Consider the following 21,795-nt stretch of genomic DNA (forward strand, 5'->3'; position numbering starts at 1 on the left):
CGTGGCGCCGGAGCAAGGAAAAGACGCCGGAAAGGAAATAGGGACCCTCCGAGAAAGCTAGAACCCGTGGGTTGAGGTGAGATTTCTTCTCCTTGGTTTGGATTCAAAGCTAGGGTTCTTAGATTAAAAAATTGGGGATTTTGAATCCGGAATGAATTCAGTGAAATTGTTTGATTTTAATCGATGTTTGAACTCGGTTGTTGATGTTTATGGCTCGAATTTAAGAATTGATTTCGTATTTCCTTGGTTTGGTATGAATTTGGCCGAAAATGTGATGAACTAGGGTTTGAGTTGGGGCTTTTGATTTCTGCGAATTATTTGATGTTCTGAGACGTTTATGAACCTGTTTCAGACTTGGGTTTTGTTTGATAATGGCTGTTCGGTGATGATTTGAAGTTTGGACGTAATTTCAGTGTTTTCACTTGTCTTGGCCGTGTGTGTTTTGTTAGGTTTCTGATGTTTGTGTTGATTTGTTTTAGCTGAGGTTGTGATGTTGAATCTGAGAGCCTATATGTTGGTTTGAGTGGTTGTTTTGGCTGAGTATGTTGTTTGGCCGATTGTTTGGTTGGTATTAGTGTTGGCCATAAAGCTTATCTTGGCTAGGTTGGCCGTGTAACTTGGTTGAGCCATATGTTTGTTTGTGACCGTGAGCTTGGTTTTGGCTGGCTCGGTCTCACTGCTCGTGATTATTTTTCTGAGCCTCGATTTGAGTTTTGTGGTCGTTTGGTATTAGAACGTTTCCGGATAATTGGATTTCGGTTTAAGTGTACTTAAATTGGTGATGGGTTCGGGATTTTTGAAATCAGGATTTGGATTGTGAAACTGATAAGGGTTTGGAATTTAAGATATTAACTCGTCGTTGGATTCCAGGTTTGTATTACAGATCTTGACGGACGAACGGGAACCAGACGAGTCAAGAGCGACGAGATCAGTTTTTGAAGATATCAAGTGATAGAGTTATCGAAATAAAGCTCAATTAACTCGTGAGTTTTAAATCGCTTATAGCGTTTAAATACTCTTAGATATGTACTTTCAGAATTTAAATAAATAATTTATAAATTATTTATTTAACGATGCTTATGAATTTAATTTAATTATTCGTTTGGAATTCTCGGTTATTTTTAATTTCGGATTATTTGATTTATTTAAGACTCGTGATTATTCGTTGAACATTGTCTCGTATCACTCTCGATATGAGGATATGCGAGTCTTGAATAAACTTCCGAAAAACCGAGGAATAATAAATTAAATTCATGAATTTCGAACCGACTCTAATCCCGACAACGAACCCTATTATCTTTAAGTAAACTCGAGCCCAATAACTAACGGATGTTCAACTCCGGATGCTAGTTCTCTCGACGTTCGACAAGTGCCAAGTGTCTCGAAGAACGTGTGAAGCAAGACATCTTCGGGAATCGTCAAGCTTTCTGTCGAACAATTCCGGGTAAGTGTGGAGACATAAGTCAACTACTTACCAAGGGTATAACCCTGTTTGTTTGTGCATTTGCTTGCTAGTAAACAAGAGTAGGTAAAAGCCTAAAAATGAATAAACTCGAAAATCAAGGCTTCGGCCACTCTTGCTTGAAAACTTAGCTCGGGTTCGCCCGTTAGGTTCAAACGATAACTTGAACCAGCCTTGTTTGCTTTGTGTGTGGTTAGACTTCTCTTCTAACTCTAGGAAGTAGGTTAGAATCGAGAGGACGGAAGAGCGATAGACTCTCAAATTCAATCGAGAGTAGAGAGTTCGAAAGTCACATTTCGAGCTTTCAACTTAAAACACTAAACGAGCTTCAAAGGGAAACAATAATTTCTTTCGGGGTTTATCCCGTCACGCTCTTCCGTATATAAGTTTAACGTGTACGCTGCTAGCTGCAGTGTACCCAAACTTTAAACTCGTGTCGGTGGTACTCACAAGTCTCTGACTTGTGCTTGGCGGGCCATGCCGGTCCGTGCGCCGAGTACTCGAAGCAATGGGTGAAGGTCGCGCATCGCGAGCTCATTGCTTGCTGGAAGACTCACCGGAAGCTGCCTTGAGCACACCGGGGCGTAGTGGGTGATGGTCGCGGTTCGCGAGCTCACTATGCCAGAGACCAGTGGCGCTGACGTCATGATGAAGGAAGTACCACTAGTGGATCCCAGACATGTGTTAAAACTTAGATCAGTTGACGACTGCTGCTCGAAGTTGAAAACTGGTCTCTAGTCGGACCGGAGGTTATAGCAGTGAGGAGTGTATAACCTTGCGGGACGGCTAGTATTCTAGGATGCGCGCTCATTAGTCACTTTTAGGTGATAGCTGCATCCTGCATTCTTGTTTGCTTGTTCGCACGTCACATGTTTTGCATTAGCTGCTTTTCTTTCATAGGCTAGACTCCCGCTTGCTGAGTCTTTCGACTCATAGTTTTATGTCCCTTGGTAATGTAGATAAGGGCAAGGCGGCAATGTAGACGATCGAGAAGGAAACTGAGACGGGACGCGTATCTCTTGACCTACGAGCTATGGGTTCTGGCTCGGGAAGTAGACCTCTATATATATAATGTTTTGAATAATATCGACTATTCCTTAAATAATATCCCGTGTATATATGTAGAGTCGGGAGCTTCTATGTACATATATGTGTATGTATAAGGGTCGATATACGACTTCTAGTTCTGAAAGAAAAACGAAAAATTTCCCGAGATTTCCGATAACCACTTTTGTTGTAAACGTTTCCGCACTTTTAATAATATCGTATTTCGTATATTATATGTTTCGTAAATTATATATTTACTTTAAATGTCTTGTTTACATTTCATTATTCATATATGATATGCTCCCGCTACGTGATGTTGGTTCCGTCGCGTCGCGGCTTGCGGGCGAGGTGACGACGCTCGCGGGTCGTGACACATACCAGACGTTTTCTCTAAATGGATCGAAGCGGGAGCTTTTTCGCTGATAAAAGACGCCGATGTCCAGTCCTTAATTTGTTTGGAAAACCACTATCTGCCGACAGAGGCGCGCCACGAGAAATCGTGGCCAACAACAACGCACAATTTATATATAAAAAGTTTAGACAGTTCTGTTTCGACCAAGGGATTGAGCTTAGGATGTCAACTCCTTGATATCCCTAATGAAACGGTCACACCGAGGCCGCCAACAAAACAATCGTGAACTCTTTGAAGAAAAGACTCACGGCCAAGAAATGACGATGGGCTGACAAACTCCCTGGACTTCTCTGGGCCTATTGTTCAAATCCTAGACGTCCCACTGGTGAGACACCATTCTCTCTAGTCCATGGCGTCGAATTAGTATTACTCGTAGAACATGAAATCCAAACAATAAGAGCAATGTACGTTCACGAGAACTAGTATACTAACAACCAAGTGCTCCGCGACTCACTCGACTTCATAGATGAGAAAAGAGAACAAGCGATAGTCAGGATGTCGAAGTATCGACAAATCATTGCTCAATACTACAACAAATCCTATCTCCACAATCAGTCTCTTAGTATATTTAACAAATTTTTATTAAATAAACTAAAAAAAATTGTTTTTCGAATAAGCAGAAATATTCTCGGTATTTTTATTTTTATTTTTTTGGGTGTGGTGAGTTTGACCATGGGGTTGTTCAAACCATACCAAAATTTGCCATCATGGTCAACGTTGATGCCGTACTGATAATTTAGTTTTTGCTCTGCATGTTTTATAAACCAAGCTTATTTATATGTATGATTTTGCCAAGTCTTTTTGGTCGATCTTGTGAGGTCGATCCAAAGGGAAAATCATCACACTGAAATTCCACTTTCTTTCAGGTCGGCCTTGTGAGATTGATCTGAAGGACAAAGTTTTAGAATGTCAAATTTTTTCACTAAGTCTTTCAGGTCGGTCTTGTAAGATCGATCTGAAGGAAAAATTTTCAGGATCTGAAATTTTTCATTGAGTCTTTTAGGTCGGCCTTATGAGGTTGATATGAAGGACAAATTTTCAAAATGTGAGATTTTTTCACTAAGTCTTTCAGGTCGATCTTGGGAGGTCAATCTGAAGGACAAATTTTTCAGAATGTGAAATTTTTCACTGAGTCTTTCAGGTCGCCCTTGTGAGGTCGATATCCCTTTATGTCTAGGGCACCCATGATGTCTTCAACCACACATCCTTCAAGACCAAGCAAAGCTTCCCCCTGATTAAGTTGAATTACCCGGAGACAATCCGACTCAATCACCAGTCATGGAGTTCCATGAAGGAAATTCCTTCTCAAATCTCAAATATCTCTCCGTAAGGACATAGTCCGCAATTACACTGAACGATATGGCTGCTAAGACAATTCTCTTACTATCACGAACCATACCTCAAATCGATGTGCGCTGAGTATGAGCATCCCAAGCTGCGTCAATATTCATCTTAAGAGATCCCGGAGAAGGTCGGTTTCGACCTTTGCTGAATTCTCCCACATTCTCGTAATTATAGATGCTTTCAAAGTAATCGACTTAAACCCCTCGATCATGGCCCATACTGCATAACCTCAGCTATCCGCCGACTTAACCAATGCGTTAAAGAACGAGAGATTTTGGTCATGCCATCACGCCCACAAGCTGAGAACACATAATAACGCAAGTCGAGATGTATCAACAGTCCGAGCAACTAAAAAATACAGCTCCTCAATAGATGTTGTTGCAGATTTCCCATCTAGGAAGGTAAACAATATAGTTTTCAGATTTTCCGAGCACGAGGGCAATCCCATAACCCATAAACATCTGTCTCCAGTAGAAAACCATAAAACTTGCAAAATGGAAGACAATCAATACCTTTTCTTCATAGATTTTTGTAGGCTGAAAGTACCTAAAAAAAGCTTCTCCAAACAAGGTTTTTGGGATGTCCAAAGTCCACATACTATTCCACCAAGCGTTTGAAACTCCCGTTGAGGATGAAGAAATCACATACCTGATACTTTGCTCTGTATTGTTGTTGGTTCTGGGTATCACAACACAAACATTACCAGCTTAAGGAATCCACGAAGCACTGAAGGCTCTGAATACCCCAGCTCCGTCCTTCCATCGTACACTTATATATATAACAAACCAAACCCGAAATGAAACTTTGACTGAGAAATGACGATTGATTTGTGCATTACAGGTTTAAATCGAACTCGGGAGTTTATTAAATATTATAATAATATGCTAGTTTTACTTTAATACCTTTTTTTTATCCTCTTGCTAAAGTTTCAACAAGTTTTAAGAATTAAATTTGATTTCATAAGGAATCATTCATAAATAAGTCGGTTAAGTTTTATTAATTTTTTTTTATTCTAAGTTTTGGGTGTACATTAAAATTGAAGGTACATGTAAAAACTAAATTTATTGTCATTTTTTAAAGTATGAGGCTATATTTGAAATTTCGACCATTCTCTAAAATATATGGGCATGTACTTAGTGTGATAGTGACAATAAACCTATCAGCGATGGATTTGGAGCAACGACAAAAACCCACGACTCGATTTGCAGAGCCAAGGTGGCTCTAGAGAGAGAGAGAGGGAAAGAGAGTTGAACGGATGTAATAATATGAGAGAGGGGTAATGAGAATTTTAAAGAATACTTTTGTAAAATTAAGCACATATTTTAAATATTGGTATCGATCAATCTATTTTTGTAACATTAAGCACATATTTTAAATATTGATCTCTATAGATCAACAAGTTTTCATTTCTTTTGGCCATATTATATCAAATTTCTCTCATCATATTCCACCACCACGCTAGCACTCAGCACTAATAAGATGAGCACAAAGCTTTTTTTTTTTTTTTTTTAATTTTTAATTTTTTTTATCTGCTTTGAGCACAAAGCTTATAACCAAAAAGACGGTGTTGATGACGTGTCAACATATGATAGGGAGTAAGTATTTCAGGGTTTGATTAAATAAAAAAGGTACTGAAGGGTTTAAGGCCCACAAAATTTGATTACCACTCGACAACGCTCCTGTTACGCTTTTTCCGCGGGGCAACTTAAGAGTTCAAAAAATCTCTTATGACAGAATTACCCTTCGCTACTTATTCTTCGCATAAACACTTCTTGAAACCGCTCTGAGAAATCACCAAGTAAAGAAATACGTTTTCGGAATATTTGAATTTTCCCAGCGAAGGCGTGGATTAATACACCAGTTTTGGGTAAGGTAATTAAGAAAGAAGATCGTTTGACAAACATTTGATTACAACTTTGGAAATAAATGCAATTGTTATCGTGTAATCCGTATCAGTTTGAATTCTTAGATTCCTATCGGTTTCGTTTATTTGTTGCTCTTTTTGAATTTGTTCGTTGTGGTGTTTTTTAATCCGTGGATATTCTGATTTGGAAGAATATAAAGTCGATGAGATTTATGACCGTTTGAAGATTGACTGAGAGAGAGAGAGAGAGAGAGAGAGAGAGCAGAGCGAGTTCGAACTTTGGATGAACTTTCCTCTTTGTCTTATTACGCAATTTCTGTTTGGATGCGGAGAAAGCGAGAAACAAAGAAGGAAAATCAAGACCGAGTGCGAGTTTCATTTCACTGTTTTTTTCTCCCTGGAATTTGTTTATCGCTCTCTTTCACTCTCTCGTCCGATTCTCACAGGTATGAGACTGTAGAGAGTTTCTCTTTTCTTTAGATTCCGAGTTACCAAACACTAATTAGCATCTCTCTCTCTCTCTCTGAGTGTCATTTCAGTCGTCAAGATTTATTTCTGTAATATTCGTGTTTTAGAGATTTACTTATTTCGTTAAAATCTTGAGGAATCTTAGTGTGACGCTTGAAATACCTTGGGTACTGAAGATGAAACGGGAGCAAGATTTTGGTTTCATATTTTTGGATTGTTGAAATTTCACATGGAATTATTAGGTGAGAATCTCCTAGGTCTTCTCAGGACTAGGGTTTTTCACTGGGATTCAATACGAGGAATGGAATCTTTATAAAATTGATTCACTGGGAACTATGCCATTTTGTATTTTTTTTTCTTATAATTTTTTTAAGGGTTTTTTTTTTTCTTATATAAAATTGTATGCAAGCCATTTGATTCCCTTTGCTTTATTTTGTACATATATTTGCGCAAATTGCGATGGTTATTGCAGCTCTGAATTCATATACAGATGTTTATTTCATTTTCACGTGCCCTGATTTTAAAAATGACGTATTTTGTCCTCGGCCATGCCAAGCTATAGTTAAAACAATAATAAACTCCGTTACTGCAAGAAATCAGATGGGGCGTCTGATTAGATTAAATCAGGGGAATATAATAATCAAACGCACTTTTTTTTTTTTTTACTTATTACTGGCTCAGTTGGTTCAAGAACCAAAAACTGATAGAAGGGACTGATAGTTTCGGAGCTCAACTAGGCCTTAAACTGGTATTAAGAACTTGCGTGTGGGATTTTTCTGATTGATTGTGATACAGTGTTTGTAAGTGTATTTGTAGGCTGAGTGGATATATCTTATGACCTAAATTACTGTTTTTTGTTTCTTCTCAACTTTTAGTGTGATGTGTTTCTTCTGTTCTGTTCAATCAATGCATTGTATGCGCTAAATCATGCACTAAGGTGATGGAGTAATGATTCCTCTCATATGCTTTTCTTCGATTTCCATTTATGCTAATGATGATTATGTGTGTGTGTGTGTTAGTACGTCTCTTCCACTTTTTTATTAAATTTTTTGCCCTTTTCCCTTACTTGATTAATTATAGTTTTAACTTTTTTAAACATCAGACCTTACAAGAGCTTGGAAGTGGGAGACACAACAGACTTTCATGAGCTGAGACTGGCATATTCCTAGCTTGAGAATTTCCCATGAAGAAGTTTTTCTTTTTCAGACCCTCCACATCTAGCAGTGGAAACAGCAAAGACTTGCCTCCATCTTCGACCCAGGAAGAAGTTTACTGGGAAAATCCACCAGGAAGCAAATGCAATAGCCAATCCAAGGGACTGTTTTCCAAATCGCGGAAGCAAGTCTCTGGTGATGCTCAGAGCTCCAACAATGGCAGTCCTGGTCCAGCCCTTCGGAGAAGTCGCTCGCTGTCATCAGCGGCCTTTCTAGGTGTTGACCTGGGGCAAGATGACTTCTCTCCCCCGGAAACTCATTGTAAATCTCCCTCCAGTACAAGGAGTGGTGTTTCTCATAAGCCGCTTGACCATTCATTTTGGTAAGATTCTTATTTTGACCTGCTAGTTACACCTTCTCTGACGTATGTTTTGAAGTCCTGAGCGCTTGAACTGTGTTTTTATTTATTTATTTAATTGTCAACAACAAGTTCATGATTAAAAATATTGAAAAGGGTTTTCATTCGTGTATAATTACGTTAATAACCAGGCATATAAGCTATGGAGCTCAATACGAGCTCATCTCACTGGCTCTTATATCCTAATATGAAACAAATTCATTAATCCCTTTTTTTTCCCCTATCCTTTTCTTGAGTTTCATGTGTATCTGAAGTGTGGTTTTTGCAGCTCTAGCGCAGGAGAGAGAACTAAGCTTTTCGATGCACCGTCTTCTCAAGTTTCAAATGGAGCTGGGAGGCCTGGTTCTCGTTGTTCTTCAAGAACCCACCAAGATTCATCCGGAAGCTCGTCATCCACTTGCTCCAGCAACATCTCCGGGAAAGTTTTGGATCGTTACATTGATGGAGAGCAACAGCAGCACAACGGCCGATCTAACCATGGAAACTTTGCTGCTAATGGGAGTTATCGGCGTCCCCCAAGAGTTCGGTATACATCACCCTCTTACCAAGTAGACAGTATTAATGACAAAGCGCCCAGTCATGCAAGCAGAGAAGCCAAAAGTTCCCGTCTTCGTTTTTCTTCTCGAGATTGGGTCGAAACTGGATACGGGAACGAATCTCCGCGTAGTGTTGCCAAGAATGTTGTGGAGAGACTTTCTCAGTCTCGTCCTCATCAGAAGTTTAGTAAAAAGGAATTTGACCATGAGATGCCTGTTACGCTTGAAGATATTTACTGTGGTGGGTCCATGAATAGGTGTTTTGATTCAAATCCAGATGCGGTTGGCGAGAGGAGTTACTCATTGGAGGAACCTTTTGAAACAATCGACAATTATGAGGAAGAGGACTACCAATACTCTCAAAAGCCATTCACTGCAGATTATTCTGGAAATGTCAACTCCAAGGAAAGTGAAGATGAAGTGGATGTAGAGTTGAAGAAAAGATCTAAGGAAGCAGAGGAGAGAGTTGTGCTTCTATCTGAAGAACTGGAGCAAGAGAGCTTCTTTCGGGACTGTGGATTTGATGTACCATCTCTGATCCAAACGATCAGGAACCTGGCTGAGGAGAGGGTAAGCTTAGCACTACAGGTTTCGAGCTCTCTACATTCCCAAATTGCAGGTCGGGCGTCTTCCAAAGAAGAAGGCAGGCTTGCCAGGGCAGAACTGGAGTCCCAGACCAGGAGATTGGAGAAAGAAAAGAACGAGCTGCAATTCGCACTGGAGAGAGAGCTGGACAGGAGGTCTAGTGAGTGGTCAAGCAAGCTCGAGAAGTATCAGTCAGAAGAACACAAGCTCCGTGAGCGAATTCGAGAGCTTGCCCAGCAAAATGTATCACTTCAAAGGGAAGTCTTGTCGTATAATGAAAGGCATTCAGAGAGTAGGAAAAAAGAGACCCATTTCGATCAACAACTAAACGACTTGAGTAAGAGGGTCGAGGACATGACCAGGGAGAATCAAGATCTTAAAGAACGCCTCTCTGAAGTACAAGAGAGCTACAAGACTTCAGATGAAGAGCGTGTTTGCCTCCGGAATAGTTTCGAAAGTAAAGAGAGCGAGTGTAAAGAACTGCACAAATCAATTACAAGATTAGTAAGAGCTTGCAGTGAACGAGACAAGACGATATCTGGTTTAAGAGAAGTTCTTGGTGAGAAAATGGGGAAGAACGAGGCTCCCGAGCATGTGATGAAGTTTCAGATGGAGCAAATGAGGTTAACAGGGGTCGAACTGGCCCTGCGAAGGGAGATCGATACTTTTAGGGCTGATGTTGATTCTCTTCGGCACGAGAATATAAGCCTGCTAAACCGTTTGAAGGGGAATGGTAAAGAAAGCCAGGCCTTGACTGTGAAGTTAGACAATGAAATATGGAGTCGAGTTTGCTTCTTGCAAAACCAAGGACTGTCGATGCTAAATGACATGGCACAGTTATGTTCAAAACTACTCATGTTTATCAAGGGGAAATGTGGTCAATTTTCAGAAGCACTGCAGGATTCTGAAGTGCATAAGAATATATCAGGTCTTGATGGGCACTTCATCGTGGAATCCGAGATGAAACTTCAGGGTTTGAGGCGCGGGATCGAAAACCTTACAAGAAGTTTGCAAACTATGTCCAGTTTGTTGAATGACAAGTCCAGTCTATCTGATGCCACAGATCCGATTCCATCAAATCCGCAAACTTCAGAGGTTAGTTGCCTTGCTGGATGGAGCTCTTGTTTATTTTGTCTTTGAGATTTCTTGTTTTAATTTGTTTAAATTATTGTTATTATTTTTCTTTTTTAATTTGCTTGCAACTTCTTATAATTAATATCCTACTAAATCGAAATTAAAATGGTTAACTGTTATGTTAATTCGAGCTTTTTTCATTGATCTCCAACACAGCACTCATGTCAAAGTACAAGCCAATATTTATTCATACGCTAATACTCGATGATATTGCCTTGCTGGACAGCAACTATAGTCTATTTTTTTTGTCTTTGAGATTTCTTTCTTCTTTATTTATTAGGGTGTGATGCGATATGAGCTGAAGGCGGAGACTCTGCTGACGAGCTTATTGAGAGAAAAATTATGTTCTAAAGAGCACGAAGTTGAGCAGTTGCAAGAAGAACTTGCAACGGCCGTTAGAGGCTCTGATATCCTTCAGTGTGAAGTTCAAAATGCAATGGACAGCATCTCGTCCCTTTCCCACAAGTTAAGGGATCTCGAGATTCAGGTAATTTATTTTTTTTTTAATTTTTTTTTATCTAACTGTGAAGAAAGTCCAGCCCGTGATTCACTTCTTATTTTCTTTCATAATGATCTCATTGCCTTGTTTGCTGTATGTACGCAATAGATGCTTAAGAAGGACGAGAGCCAGAGTCGTCTCGCAAGCGACCTCCAAGGTTCCAACAAGGAATTGGCGGTCACGAAAGGAATTCTCCACAAGGTTTCGGGGGAGAGAGATATTTTGTGGGGCGAGGTGAAGAAGTACAACGAAAATAATATGTTGTTGAACTCTGAGGTCAAGGAGTTGAAGAGGAAGATGGAATTGCTTGAGGAAGAGATACTTATAAAGGAGGGTCAGATTTCAATACTTAAAGACAGCTGCGGAAACAAACGGTTTGACCTTCTAGCCAGCCCTGACTCTTTCCGGTGATGGCCCGCAGAGGCACAGCTTTCCCATACATTAACCATACTGTCCATAGTGTCATATTTTTGGGGACATTTTTTTTCTTCTTTCTTTATTTTATTCATTGTATCTTCTTTTCCATGTTTTGATGTTTTAACTGACTTCCAAGGTTTTCTTGGTTTTTATTTGTACTTGGGTCGGTTTACCTTTTTTTCAAGGAGATGTTATGATTTGAGCAATAGTTTTCAAATTTGCCAAAGTCTGTTGGTTCAAATCGGCCACTTTAGGACACTTCTAAAATGGCAGTTTTTGTAAAACAGATAATAACTGAATCCAATGGCTTAAAGGTCAAATTTATTAAGGCCCTACAAGATGGGACTAATTTTCTTTGATACAACACTTGAAGTAGATATACAAATCTGTCTCAGTCTATTAAATACTCAAAGCACCCCATAAAGAATCAGATTCCAGCGCTTTCCCACAGTTTTGGTTTTGGTTTCTTTGACGCCTAATTAGACTTCCCTCGAACAAAGGAGATACAGAAACAAAGATTCAATAGAAGGAAAATGCCTTTCATATTCTCAATAGGTGCGGTAGAGATTCGGCGTTCGAATAAAGAAGATATATCTCTTCTCGAGGCCACATAGTATTATGGTGATGCAGAATTCCAAAAGTCAAGGGGCTTCTTATGCTGCATGGAAATGGGGAAAGAAAAATAAGAATTTAGAATAATAACTTGGGAACATGATTCAAGTCTGAGTACATTCTTTAGCACTCTGCGAGGGAAGTGAGACGCATTGTTGTCCTATTAATCACTCCAACTTTTGTTTTAACTATAATCCATTGCACGCTGTCGCATATCCAACTAGAAAAAAATAAAATTCTGAAGCTTTCTTGTGATTTAGCATAAGAGAGATTATGTGGAGAAAAGTTTGGCCGAGCTTACTTTAGCAATTGGCATCTTTGTTCTGACCGAATCAAGCACCGAGAAATCAATATCAGCGACTGTAATCCCTGTTGAGAGTCGATCTGAAACAGCAACCAAACACCAATATTCATGCCACAAAGCTTGAAAACTCTTGATATGTAGTGTTTTTTTTATTTTTATGGGAATGAGGTGAATAGAATCTTTCAAAGTGAGAAAATGGTTATATTATCTGAGAGATAAGATAAAGTATTTGAATTTGGTTTAGTTCTTGATAAGACGACCAATATAGAGCAGGTTCTCACCGGGAAGTCGACCAACCACTGTACCCCACGGGTCAATGATTAAAGTTTCACCATAGCTTTCCCTCCGGTCGTTGTGCTTCCCGGTTTGTGCAGCAGCGATGACCTGGTAAAACATTAATCATAAATAATAGCATACCCTGGTGGTGGGAAGATATATATGTATATGTAGCTTTTTAATGCATTACATAGCATTGGGTCTCAATTGCACGAGCACGGAGCAGAACCTCCCAGTGAGCCTGACCTGTTACGACCGTGAAAGCTGCAGGAATCAACAGAACCTACGCAGTACAACCCGAGAACGCAGCATAAAATAATAAAATTAAATAATATAAATAAAAAAAGCCGGGTATTTATGTGTACCTGCGCTTCATGCTGGAACCTGAGCACCTGGTAAAGCTCTGGAAATCTTAGATCATAGCAAACTGTGAGACCCAAACGCCCAACGGGGCTGTCCACCGAGACAACATTCTTCCCTGAAATCGTGAGAAATTGAGATTGATTTAGCGAACACCACAAGGGTAAGGAAAAAGACCTTCAGCAACGCAGCCCGTCTCACACAAATATTAAACAACATAGCACACGTTTTATAGAAAAAAAAAGAGCACGGAACAAGTAACAACACCTGATTCAGTAAAGCTGCTTTCCTTGAACGAACTGCCACCAGGAATGTCTACATCAAACCTTGAAATAGAAAAGCTATTGTTAAGATTGCAATCTCTAAATAAAGAAAACGCAGCGCTACTATGAAATAACGACTCAAGTCTTATAGACTTATAATCAAATGAACCAAAATAAAAATATTAATAAAGAGAAAAGCACATACAAGTGTATCTTCTTGAAAGTGCTTTTGATGTTCCCAGTATCGTCAATTATAACGTGCGTATTACTCAATCGCTCCTCGCCGTGTTCTTTTACTTGAAAACCTCCAAGGGACAGCCAAATGCTTGATTGTCTGCATAGATTGACGAGTATTAAATCGAAAAAGGTAAACCAAGAGAATCCCCAATATATATTCGCTGCATCATTTGTATCAAACATGGATACACAGAAAAACGATCAGGTTTGGGTTTAGCACCTTGCTAGAGAGCAGTATTCTTGCATTATAGGTCCGTATAAAGGTTCAGCTATTTTAAGACTATCCCCATCTTTAGCGCCCACAAATGCAAAGTTCTCGGGAAAACAGATCAATTTTGCCCCAGCTGAAGCTGCTTCCTTTAAGGATTCAAATAGTCAAAACTCAAGCACAGTTCATCATTTTTTTTTAGTTATTATATGCCTCAACTACAAACAAGGAAGAAAAAAAATCACTCGTCTTGCACTATTCTATGACCCCAAAGTTTCAACGTGTTAACGCTCTGTAAAATTTAGACTCACTCCCTCATCGATTGTTACTAAGATATGAAAATAAAATTCCAACGGTGATGGTTTTTGTTCAAGATTAAGATTCGGAAATGTAACTCATCAGAAAGACCTAAGTGAGAGTGATGAGTTTTTCGATTTTCACGCACTCGTGAAGTATTTATAATGTATAGTCGGGAAAAGAGGAATATAAAGAGAATTGATAACACACTTGGACGAGGCGAGAGCAAGTGGCTAAGTTCTCGGCGAGGTCGTTGACGGAGGTCATCTGTGCGGCGGCGACTCGGACTGAGTTTGCTGCCATGGCTGAGATTCTGACTCGCGAGATTGTGTTGGAGGGACGAGGAATGGATGTTAGATTGGCAATGCGAGAGTAATGTTTGAGGAGAACCATTTTTTATGTATTTTAAAATTGACAAAATTACCGGTTTTAGAGAGAGAAATTTCATTAAGTGGACTTAATAAGCCATTAAATATCAAGATTAGACCCTAATGTTTAAAAATATCTAAATATGGATTTTTGTACCGAAAATGGACAAAAATGCCCTTGTGACTATATCAGCTCATTTGAACGAGCCTTTCCCTCTCACTCTCACTTTATCACTCGCTCAAACTCTTTCAAATCCACTCAAATCCACTCAAATCCTCTCTACTTAAGCGGGTTTCAAAAGAATCATGGGTAAGATTACTAACTTAATCATTTTTACAAAGTTTATGATTGTATATGATAGAATGTAGCAAAAAAAATCGATCAGATCTGAAAACAAAGTCCAAAATCTGGGTTTAACTTGTTTGTACGATGGTATACGATGATGTACGATAAAATTTAAATTTTTGTACGATGAAATTTAGAATAAAAATTGCGTTCTGTACGATGGTATACGATGCTGTACGATGTTGTACGATGCTGTACGATTCTGTACGATGTTGTACGATGTTGTACGATGTTATACGATACTGTACGATGCCGTACGATGCCTCTCTGTAAGATGATGTACGATGCTGTACGATGGTATACGATGTTGTACGATGTTGTACGATGATGTACGATATAAAAGCTTATTTTGCATAGTTTGACTGTTTTTTTGCAGTTTTTGTCATGATTAACGGCACTTGGGAGAAGGAAGGACACCAATGGGTTTTCACCAATGCAGAATTTCGTGCATTCGTAATTCCGAAAGAGGTAACGTACACGGAGTTAGTAGATTTCTTATACGAGAAGTTCGAGTTAGACAGATTCGCGTTCGACTTAAAACTCGAAGTCCCATACGCAGTCGGTACAATTCCAGTAGGTCCTGCCGTATTGAAGGACAATGGTGATGTTTCGCATTTTATGAAGCACAAATATCGTAATAGATTTCCACTCTGTGTAAGTTTGGTACTGAAACAGATCGAGGTCATTTCACCTATTGCGTATCGAGGAGTATGTAAAGGGAAAGATGTGGAAGTTGGAATGGTGTCTCGCAATGAACCGAAGAAGAGACGGAATACTCTTGTTATCGAGGATCGACAAAATGATCCTATAATTGAAAACAAAGACGGTGGCTGTGACGATGACTTGTTTAACGAGTACAAGGGTGCCGGAAACGGTGACGAAGTATACAGGCGTGATAGAGATTGTAATCACAACAGTGACGAATATGATGGACACAATGGTGATGAATACGAAGATGGCGAAGGTGATGAAAACGAAGGTGGCGAAGGTGATGAAAACGAAGGTAGCGATGGTCATGAAGAGAATAGTGATGGATATGACGAAGATAACAATGGTAGAGGTGAAGAATTTGAAGAATTCGCCAATCCCGAAGAATATGAAGAATTTGTGGAAACGTTTACGGTACCAACGGGTCATTGTGAACCATCGGGTCAATGTCAGCGTGAGCCTCCGATGATCGGATCACCTATCGTTCCTTATTCATGGAAAGCACCCGAGTTCAGCGCCGATGATGTTGTGAAGGAAAACCCGAGTCATTATCCAAGTCATTCTTCTACAGGTAATTTAAGTGGATTCAAATGAGATTCAAGTATAATATGAAACCACCTATTGTTTAACTAACCTTTGAAAGTAACAGGTAGCTCAGAAGAAATATATATTGGGCAGCAATTTGAAAACAAGCATGAACTGAAGAAACATATCCACTTGTACGCGTTGAAACATAATTTCGAATTTAGAGTGAAATCTTCTTCGAAAAAGAGATGGTATGTTCTATGCAAAAACGAGAGATGCACATGGAGGTTGAGGGGTGTCGTGCAGTGGTCTGAGATGTGGGAGATTACGTCGTACGAGGGTAAACACTCATGTGGGCGTGTTGTTCGAACAGAGGGCCATCGAGGAGCGGCACCATGGGTCATCGGTCACGTATTTAAAGACAAGTACTCAATTAACTCTATGGCGGAGTATTCGGCGCATAACGTCAGGGAATAAGTGAAGACAAGATGGGGTGTGAACATATCGTATTTGAAAGCTTGGAGATCCAGGGAGAAAGCTATTGGGTACGTGCGGGGTACGCCGGAACAATCGTACCAGAAGTTACCGTCTTGGCTGTTCGTGTTGAAGCAAAAGAATCCTGGGACGTTAACAGACTTTGTGCAAGATGGTGACAAATTCAAGTATGCTTTCTTTTCCATTGGGGCGTGTCGTAGAGGCTTCAAAGCATGTCGGCCGGTCATAGCATCGGACGGTGCATTTCTGAAGACAAAATACGGGGGACAGTTGCTTTGCGCAATTGCAATGGATGCGAATTCACAATTATATCCACTTGCATTCGGAGTTGTAGATAGCGAGTGTCATGCTTCTTGGATTTGGTTTTTGAGAAGATTGCGAGAAGCTATCGGTGAAGACGTACCTAATTTGGCGTTCATATCCGATCGCCACGTTAGCATCATACATGGTGTCGAGGTTGTGTTTCCTGGTATCCCTTACGGAGCATGTTACCATCATTTACAACTGAATGTCCAACACAAGTTCAAGACAGACCATTGTCGCTTTGAACTTTACGATGCGGCTTACGCCTTCAGTAAAACAGCATTCGAAGCTAATTTTAGACAGTTGAGACGTAAGGATGTCGAGATGGCAAAGTATCTCGAAGAAGTTGGTGTCGATGAAGATCAATGGGATGTCCCGGATGAGATAAAAAACATGAAAATTTTGGAACCCGTTGAAAAGAAGCAAGCCGGTCGACCGAAGAAAAGTAAACAAGGAAGAAGAAGAATTAATCGATACCCATCTCAAGACGAAAAGATTGTCGTCCAGCGAAAATGCGGGAAATGTGGTGGTAGGGGACATAACAGAAAAACATGCACTTGGAGGGATTAAAACTTTAGACTTTGTGTTATTTTTATTTTTAAGTTTAAAACTTTAACGTTTATTTTAGTGACCTTTTTATTTTGTTTAATGGAGTGTCATCTCGCTTTTGTCTGTGAGAACGAAGAAGATCTCATCTCGCTTTTGTCCCAAGACTCGTTTTCGTCCACAAATGTCTCGAGTTCTAAACCCTTTGTGAATGTGTGAATTTTTGATGTTTTTTTTGGTGAATCTCTTTCATTGAATTACATGTTTATAAGGTACAATAAAAAAACATATTCAATCAATAGTCAACAAACCATCTCGATAATATGTTTATAATGTACTATTACATAGAAAACCAAAAAGATAAAAAATAAACATCCGAAAATACAAAATCACGGGATAAGGTGGTTGTAGAATAAGTCCACGCACCATTTCTTTCTGAACGTTCTCATATTGACACTTTGAAGAGTGTCAAATGATTCGTTCAGTACTAGGTGCTCGACATACTTCAGTGCGAACATCCCGCAATCACCGCTACAACACAAGAATAAGTAAAAGAAATTGTCAAAAAAAGTTGAAACATAACTTGAAAAATAAAGTTCAATTAACTAATTGTTTAAAAACATAAATTGTCAATATAAACATAATTGTTTAAAACTTGTCAATAAAAACATAATTGTAAAAAAAAAGTTCAATAAACTTGTCAAAAAACTTGTAAAAAAAAACCAAACTTCTAAAATAACTTGTCAATAAAAACATAATTGTTTAAAACTTGTCAAAAAAAAGTTCAATTAACTAGTAAATTTTTTTTTACCTGTATGCACATTGTGGGACGTTGTCCTCGACGAGCCACGTCAGGTTAGCGAACTTAATTTCACCTTGCCCATTCTCCCGGTAAGAGTAGGGATGGTTCTTGAAGAAACCACCTATGGCCACAATCCTAGCAAATGCTCGACTCCAAGTCTGAATAATAAATATTTTAACAATGTTAAGTAACCCTTATAATTTAATTAATTGTTGCTCTAAGGTAATAATTGTGAATAACATAACATTTTACGTACCTCCATCAGCTCAGTGAAGTCCTTTTGATTGTTCGACGACTGCATGAGATCCTTTTGGCAGTCGAGGACGGTAATGGTCCAGGCCTCGATGTCGATCCGAAATGTGAACCAATGAAGGTTCTGGAAGTTCACGACGAACAGGATCTCGCGAGCACCATCCCAAGGCAAAATATCGGTGTCCCTATACCCAGTCATCGGGCTAATAGTTGCCCTCATGTCCCAGTCCACGGGTTCGGGCTCTGCTCCCAGCTCGATGGCCTTCTTGATGTTCGCTTCTTCCGTTTTGAATCGGCCGTACACGTGCTGGACCCACCGACTATCCATGATTCGGACGTCTTGCCGATATCCGTCGAGAGCTCGTTGGCGAGCCCGAATCATGTGAATCATAGCATCAATATGCTGAGACATTATAAACATATAGCGTTATTTTAAATTGATAGGGAAAAATTATATAATAACGTACCGAATCATGTAGCCATCTGGTTTCTGTCAATATCGTGTCGAAGAAATTCGTGTCTCCGTCGCACGTCTTCAGTCGAACAGACTCCATGAACTTGCCGTCCCACTTTTTTATCCGCACCCACTTAACGAAATTATCAAACTCTTTTTGCTTCGCGTCCTTCAACGGCTTGAACTTGGGGATCGGCTTTTCCAAATACTTGGGCCTCGTCGGATCAGTGAATTCGGCCCAACGCGACGTCTTCTGTCGCACTTGCCGATCTGGACGTGCCGGAGTAAGCTGTGCCTTCTGTCTTTTCCTTAGAGGAGTTGTGAGCGGGCGTAGCTTATCCGAAATGTCTTCTCTACGAGGACTCGACGAAGACGTCGACAACCTGGGAGAAGTCACCGGCCTGATCTCCGATCGCTTCGACGACTCGCGATGCGTTGAAGACGGCTTCTTCGACTTCTTCGATGACTCGCGATGCGTAGAAGACGGCTCTGACTTCTTCAATGACTCGCGATGCGTAGAAGACGGCTCTGCCTCGTGCGATGGAGACGCCGTCTTTTGACTAGCCGCCGGAGGAGGATGAGGAGGAGGGGTCCGACGTTTACGACCATCAGCTTGGGTCGTGGGAATTTCACCCCCAGGCAAGCCCGTTGCGTCCTCGAACAAAATGTTCAGCCTCTTCCTCATAGAAAGCTGAAAGTCAAAGTAATAAAATATGTCACAAAATTTTAACTTGTCACAAAAATTTAAACTTAACTCTAAAACGTTAAAATAAAATTTAAACTCAACTCTAAATTTTAAACTCAACTTTAAAACGTTAAATTAAATTTAAACTCAACTCTAAAACGTTAAATTGATTTAAACTTGTCACAAAATCTAACCTGTCTAACACTCATGCGCTCAACTCTACGGCCGATCGTGCAAAGAGAACGTAAGACTATCCCTTGTGACTGAATCATTTGTTTTTGGGATGCTAGCAGTTGTTCTTGAGATGCTCGCAGTTGTTCTTGGGAAGCTCGCATTTCTTCCCACATTTCCCGTGTTATGACAAAGGGCTCGGGAATGTCGGCGCGAGAGGTCGCTGTGGGCCTCGATCCCATTGCGGGAGTGGTCGGACTAGCAAGACGGACACGTGGAGTGTCTGACACGTGTTCGTCGTCGGAGTCTCCGACGATGGCATCTTCTGCAACAGTCGCGACTCGATCTATTTCTTCTTCGATGTCTCGCCGCTCTGTCGCATCTTCTCCCTCGACGTCTATGGGATACAGACATTTGCTCGTCTGTGTCTCGAGGAGAGTGAACATTTCTTTCTCTGGTGCCCTTGGTCTCAGCATTTGAAGAACACCCACCTACAATACAATAATAAACGTTACCAATATTCCAAAATAATGTAAAATACATTAATAAACGATAAATAATAAGTTACCGTTTTTTTATTCAAGACCGCCTCGATGTCTTTGCCTATTATGAGCACATTACTAGACCACGAGTGCATCCTGGGCACACGAATCCCCTGGTTCGACCCGAACCTCATCCCGATCTCTGGGATAGCCTCGTACGCCCAGTAATGAAGGGTATGCAGATTACCCGTCAATGTGTACTTGGCCTCTTTCTGTGCCACATCCGGCTTGTCCTTCAACTTCTTTTGCAGCGTCTCGTGATAACGCCGTAGGTTCACCGAGATGCTGGAATACGTCTCTGCCCAACTCAAATTTCCCCAAGGCATCTTGAAGAAGAATGGGAGGTCTTGAACGATGTATAGAAATTTCTGCCACCTTTCTTCGATGGCTTTGTTGGCCGGCTGCCCCAGAAGATACCCATAGACGAATACGAGCAGCCCGAGCTTGAACGCATCGTCAGGGCTTCGACATATGGTGAACGCGTTGATCAACGCGCTCAACTTGCTTCCGGCAACGCCGTTCAAGTGATCCGTGATCAATCCATCGTTGTTTCGCTCGTCTTGTTCGGCTTTGGTCGGACCGTCTTCATAGCTCATCCCCGAGACGAGTGCGTACTCGAGGCGTCCAAATCGTACTCGTTTGCCTCCGATACCAAAATGTATCTCCCCCCGTACCGTCGCCTCGATCTTCTTCTGAAGGGGAGTATGTACGAGCACCGGTGGGAAACCAAGCTCGCTCTCCGTAAAAAATTGCTCGAACGGAGTCCCGAGGATTCATTCTTTTATCCCGAGCTCATCGAATCTACTCCGTACAAGCTTCAAGATCCCCGTCCCACCGTAGGTGATACGCCCCGGGAATGAGACGTTGTATATGTAGTTCAAATTGTCCTAAAAAAACAACAAAATTAAATCAGAATCACAATTCAATTTCCCGAGACCGCGCGCCGCGCAGAGACAGTCGCGCGCCGCGAATACGGGGATCTTGAAACAAGAAATTAAATTTTTTAAAAAAATCATCGTATAGCATCGTACATCATCGTATATCATCGTAAAACAAGAAATTAAATTTTTTAAAAAAATCATCGTATATCATCGTAAAACAAGAAATTAAATTTTTTTAAAATATCATCGTATAGCATCGTACCGCATCGTACGACATCGTACAGCGTCGTACGACAATTTTTTGAGAAAACATAAACCCATCGTACACCATCGTATCGCATCGTAGAGCTCTATGAATTTCTTCGTACGACATCGTACAGCATCGTACGACATCGTACGATGCATCAATCTCATCGTACACTGGCCCTAATTTCAAACCCTAACAATCTAAATCCGACCCAAATCACCTCAAATCAACTCAAATCAGGTAATAACTAATTCCTAAACCCTATTCTAACTATTTTCAACGAAGTTTAACAAGAAATTTCATGAAAACTTACCTTTTTACTTGGTTTTGAAGCTCGGGATTTCTGTCCGTCACCGCCACCGGATCTCGACGCATTTCCACCGTCCGCCATCATTCTCTATCGTACCGACTCGTATGCCCTCGTACACGATCGTATGCCGTCGTATGCCCTCGTACACGATCGTAGAGTTTTTTGTTTTTTTTTTTGTTTTGAAGTGAGCGAGTGACAGAGAGATTCGAAGAGAATGAGTTCAAATGAGAGAGTATAAGGGTATTTTTGTCCGATTATGGTAC

The 21,795-nt window shown here is 40.4% G+C and overlaps 3 protein-coding genes across 6 annotated transcripts; 1 reads left to right on the plus strand and 2 right to left on the minus strand.

The window, feature by feature from the left end:
* The first annotated feature begins 6,009 nt into the window (after nt 1–6,009).
* On the plus strand, nt 6,010–11,546 carry LOC149379328 (CAP-gly domain linker). Of its 4 annotated transcripts, none has more exons than XM_089602640.1 (5): nt 6,010–6,137; nt 7,700–8,133; nt 8,438–10,385; nt 10,705–10,911; nt 11,032–11,546. In XM_089602640.1, exons 2-5 carry the CDS (start codon nt 7,781–7,783, stop codon nt 11,332–11,334), a joined length of 2,811 nt encoding a protein of 936 aa, XP_089458766.1. In that variant the 5' UTR covers nt 6,010–6,137; nt 7,700–7,780; the 3' UTR covers nt 11,335–11,546. The 4 variants fall into 4 exon arrangements, with proteins under 4 accessions (XP_089458766.1, XP_089458767.1, XP_089458768.1 ...); XM_089602641.1 differs by having other exon boundaries at nt 6,010–6,132; XM_089602642.1 differs by lacking the exon at nt 6,010–6,137 and adding an exon at nt 6,393–6,575.
* Nucleotides 11,547–11,584: 38 nt separating this feature from the next.
* On the minus strand, nt 11,585–14,275 carry LOC149379329 (Nitrilase/cyanide hydratase and apolipoprotein N-acyltransferase family protein). Its single transcript, XM_089602644.1, has 9 exons — nt 14,108–14,275; nt 13,613–13,749; nt 13,361–13,489; nt 13,160–13,218; nt 12,898–13,010; nt 12,723–12,815; nt 12,538–12,640; nt 12,254–12,336; nt 11,585–11,998 (listed from the first exon to the last, which is right to left on the minus strand). The coding sequence occupies exons 1-9, from the start codon at nt 14,198–14,200 to the stop codon at nt 11,957–11,959; spliced, it is 852 nt and encodes a 283-aa protein (XP_089458770.1). The 5' UTR covers nt 14,201–14,275; the 3' UTR covers nt 11,585–11,956.
* A 3,023-nt stretch (nt 14,276–17,298) lies between these two features.
* LOC149379330 (uncharacterized) lies at nt 17,299–18,570 on the minus strand. The gene is made up of 4 exons (XM_089603988.1): nt 18,247–18,570; nt 18,000–18,148; nt 17,644–17,719; nt 17,299–17,391 (listed from the first exon to the last, which is right to left on the minus strand). Exons 1-4 carry the CDS (start codon nt 18,568–18,570, stop codon nt 17,299–17,301), a joined length of 642 nt encoding a protein of 213 aa, XP_089460114.1.
* Between the last annotated feature and the right edge of the window lie 3,225 nt (nt 18,571–21,795).

The sequence above is a fragment of the Urtica dioica genome, chromosome 12 (assembly GCF_054948205.1).
Source record: "Urtica dioica subsp. dioica isolate 48M chromosome 12, U.dioica_male_clone48M_v1_H2, whole genome shotgun sequence".
Taxonomy (NCBI): domain Eukaryota; kingdom Viridiplantae; phylum Streptophyta; class Magnoliopsida; order Rosales; family Urticaceae; genus Urtica; species Urtica dioica.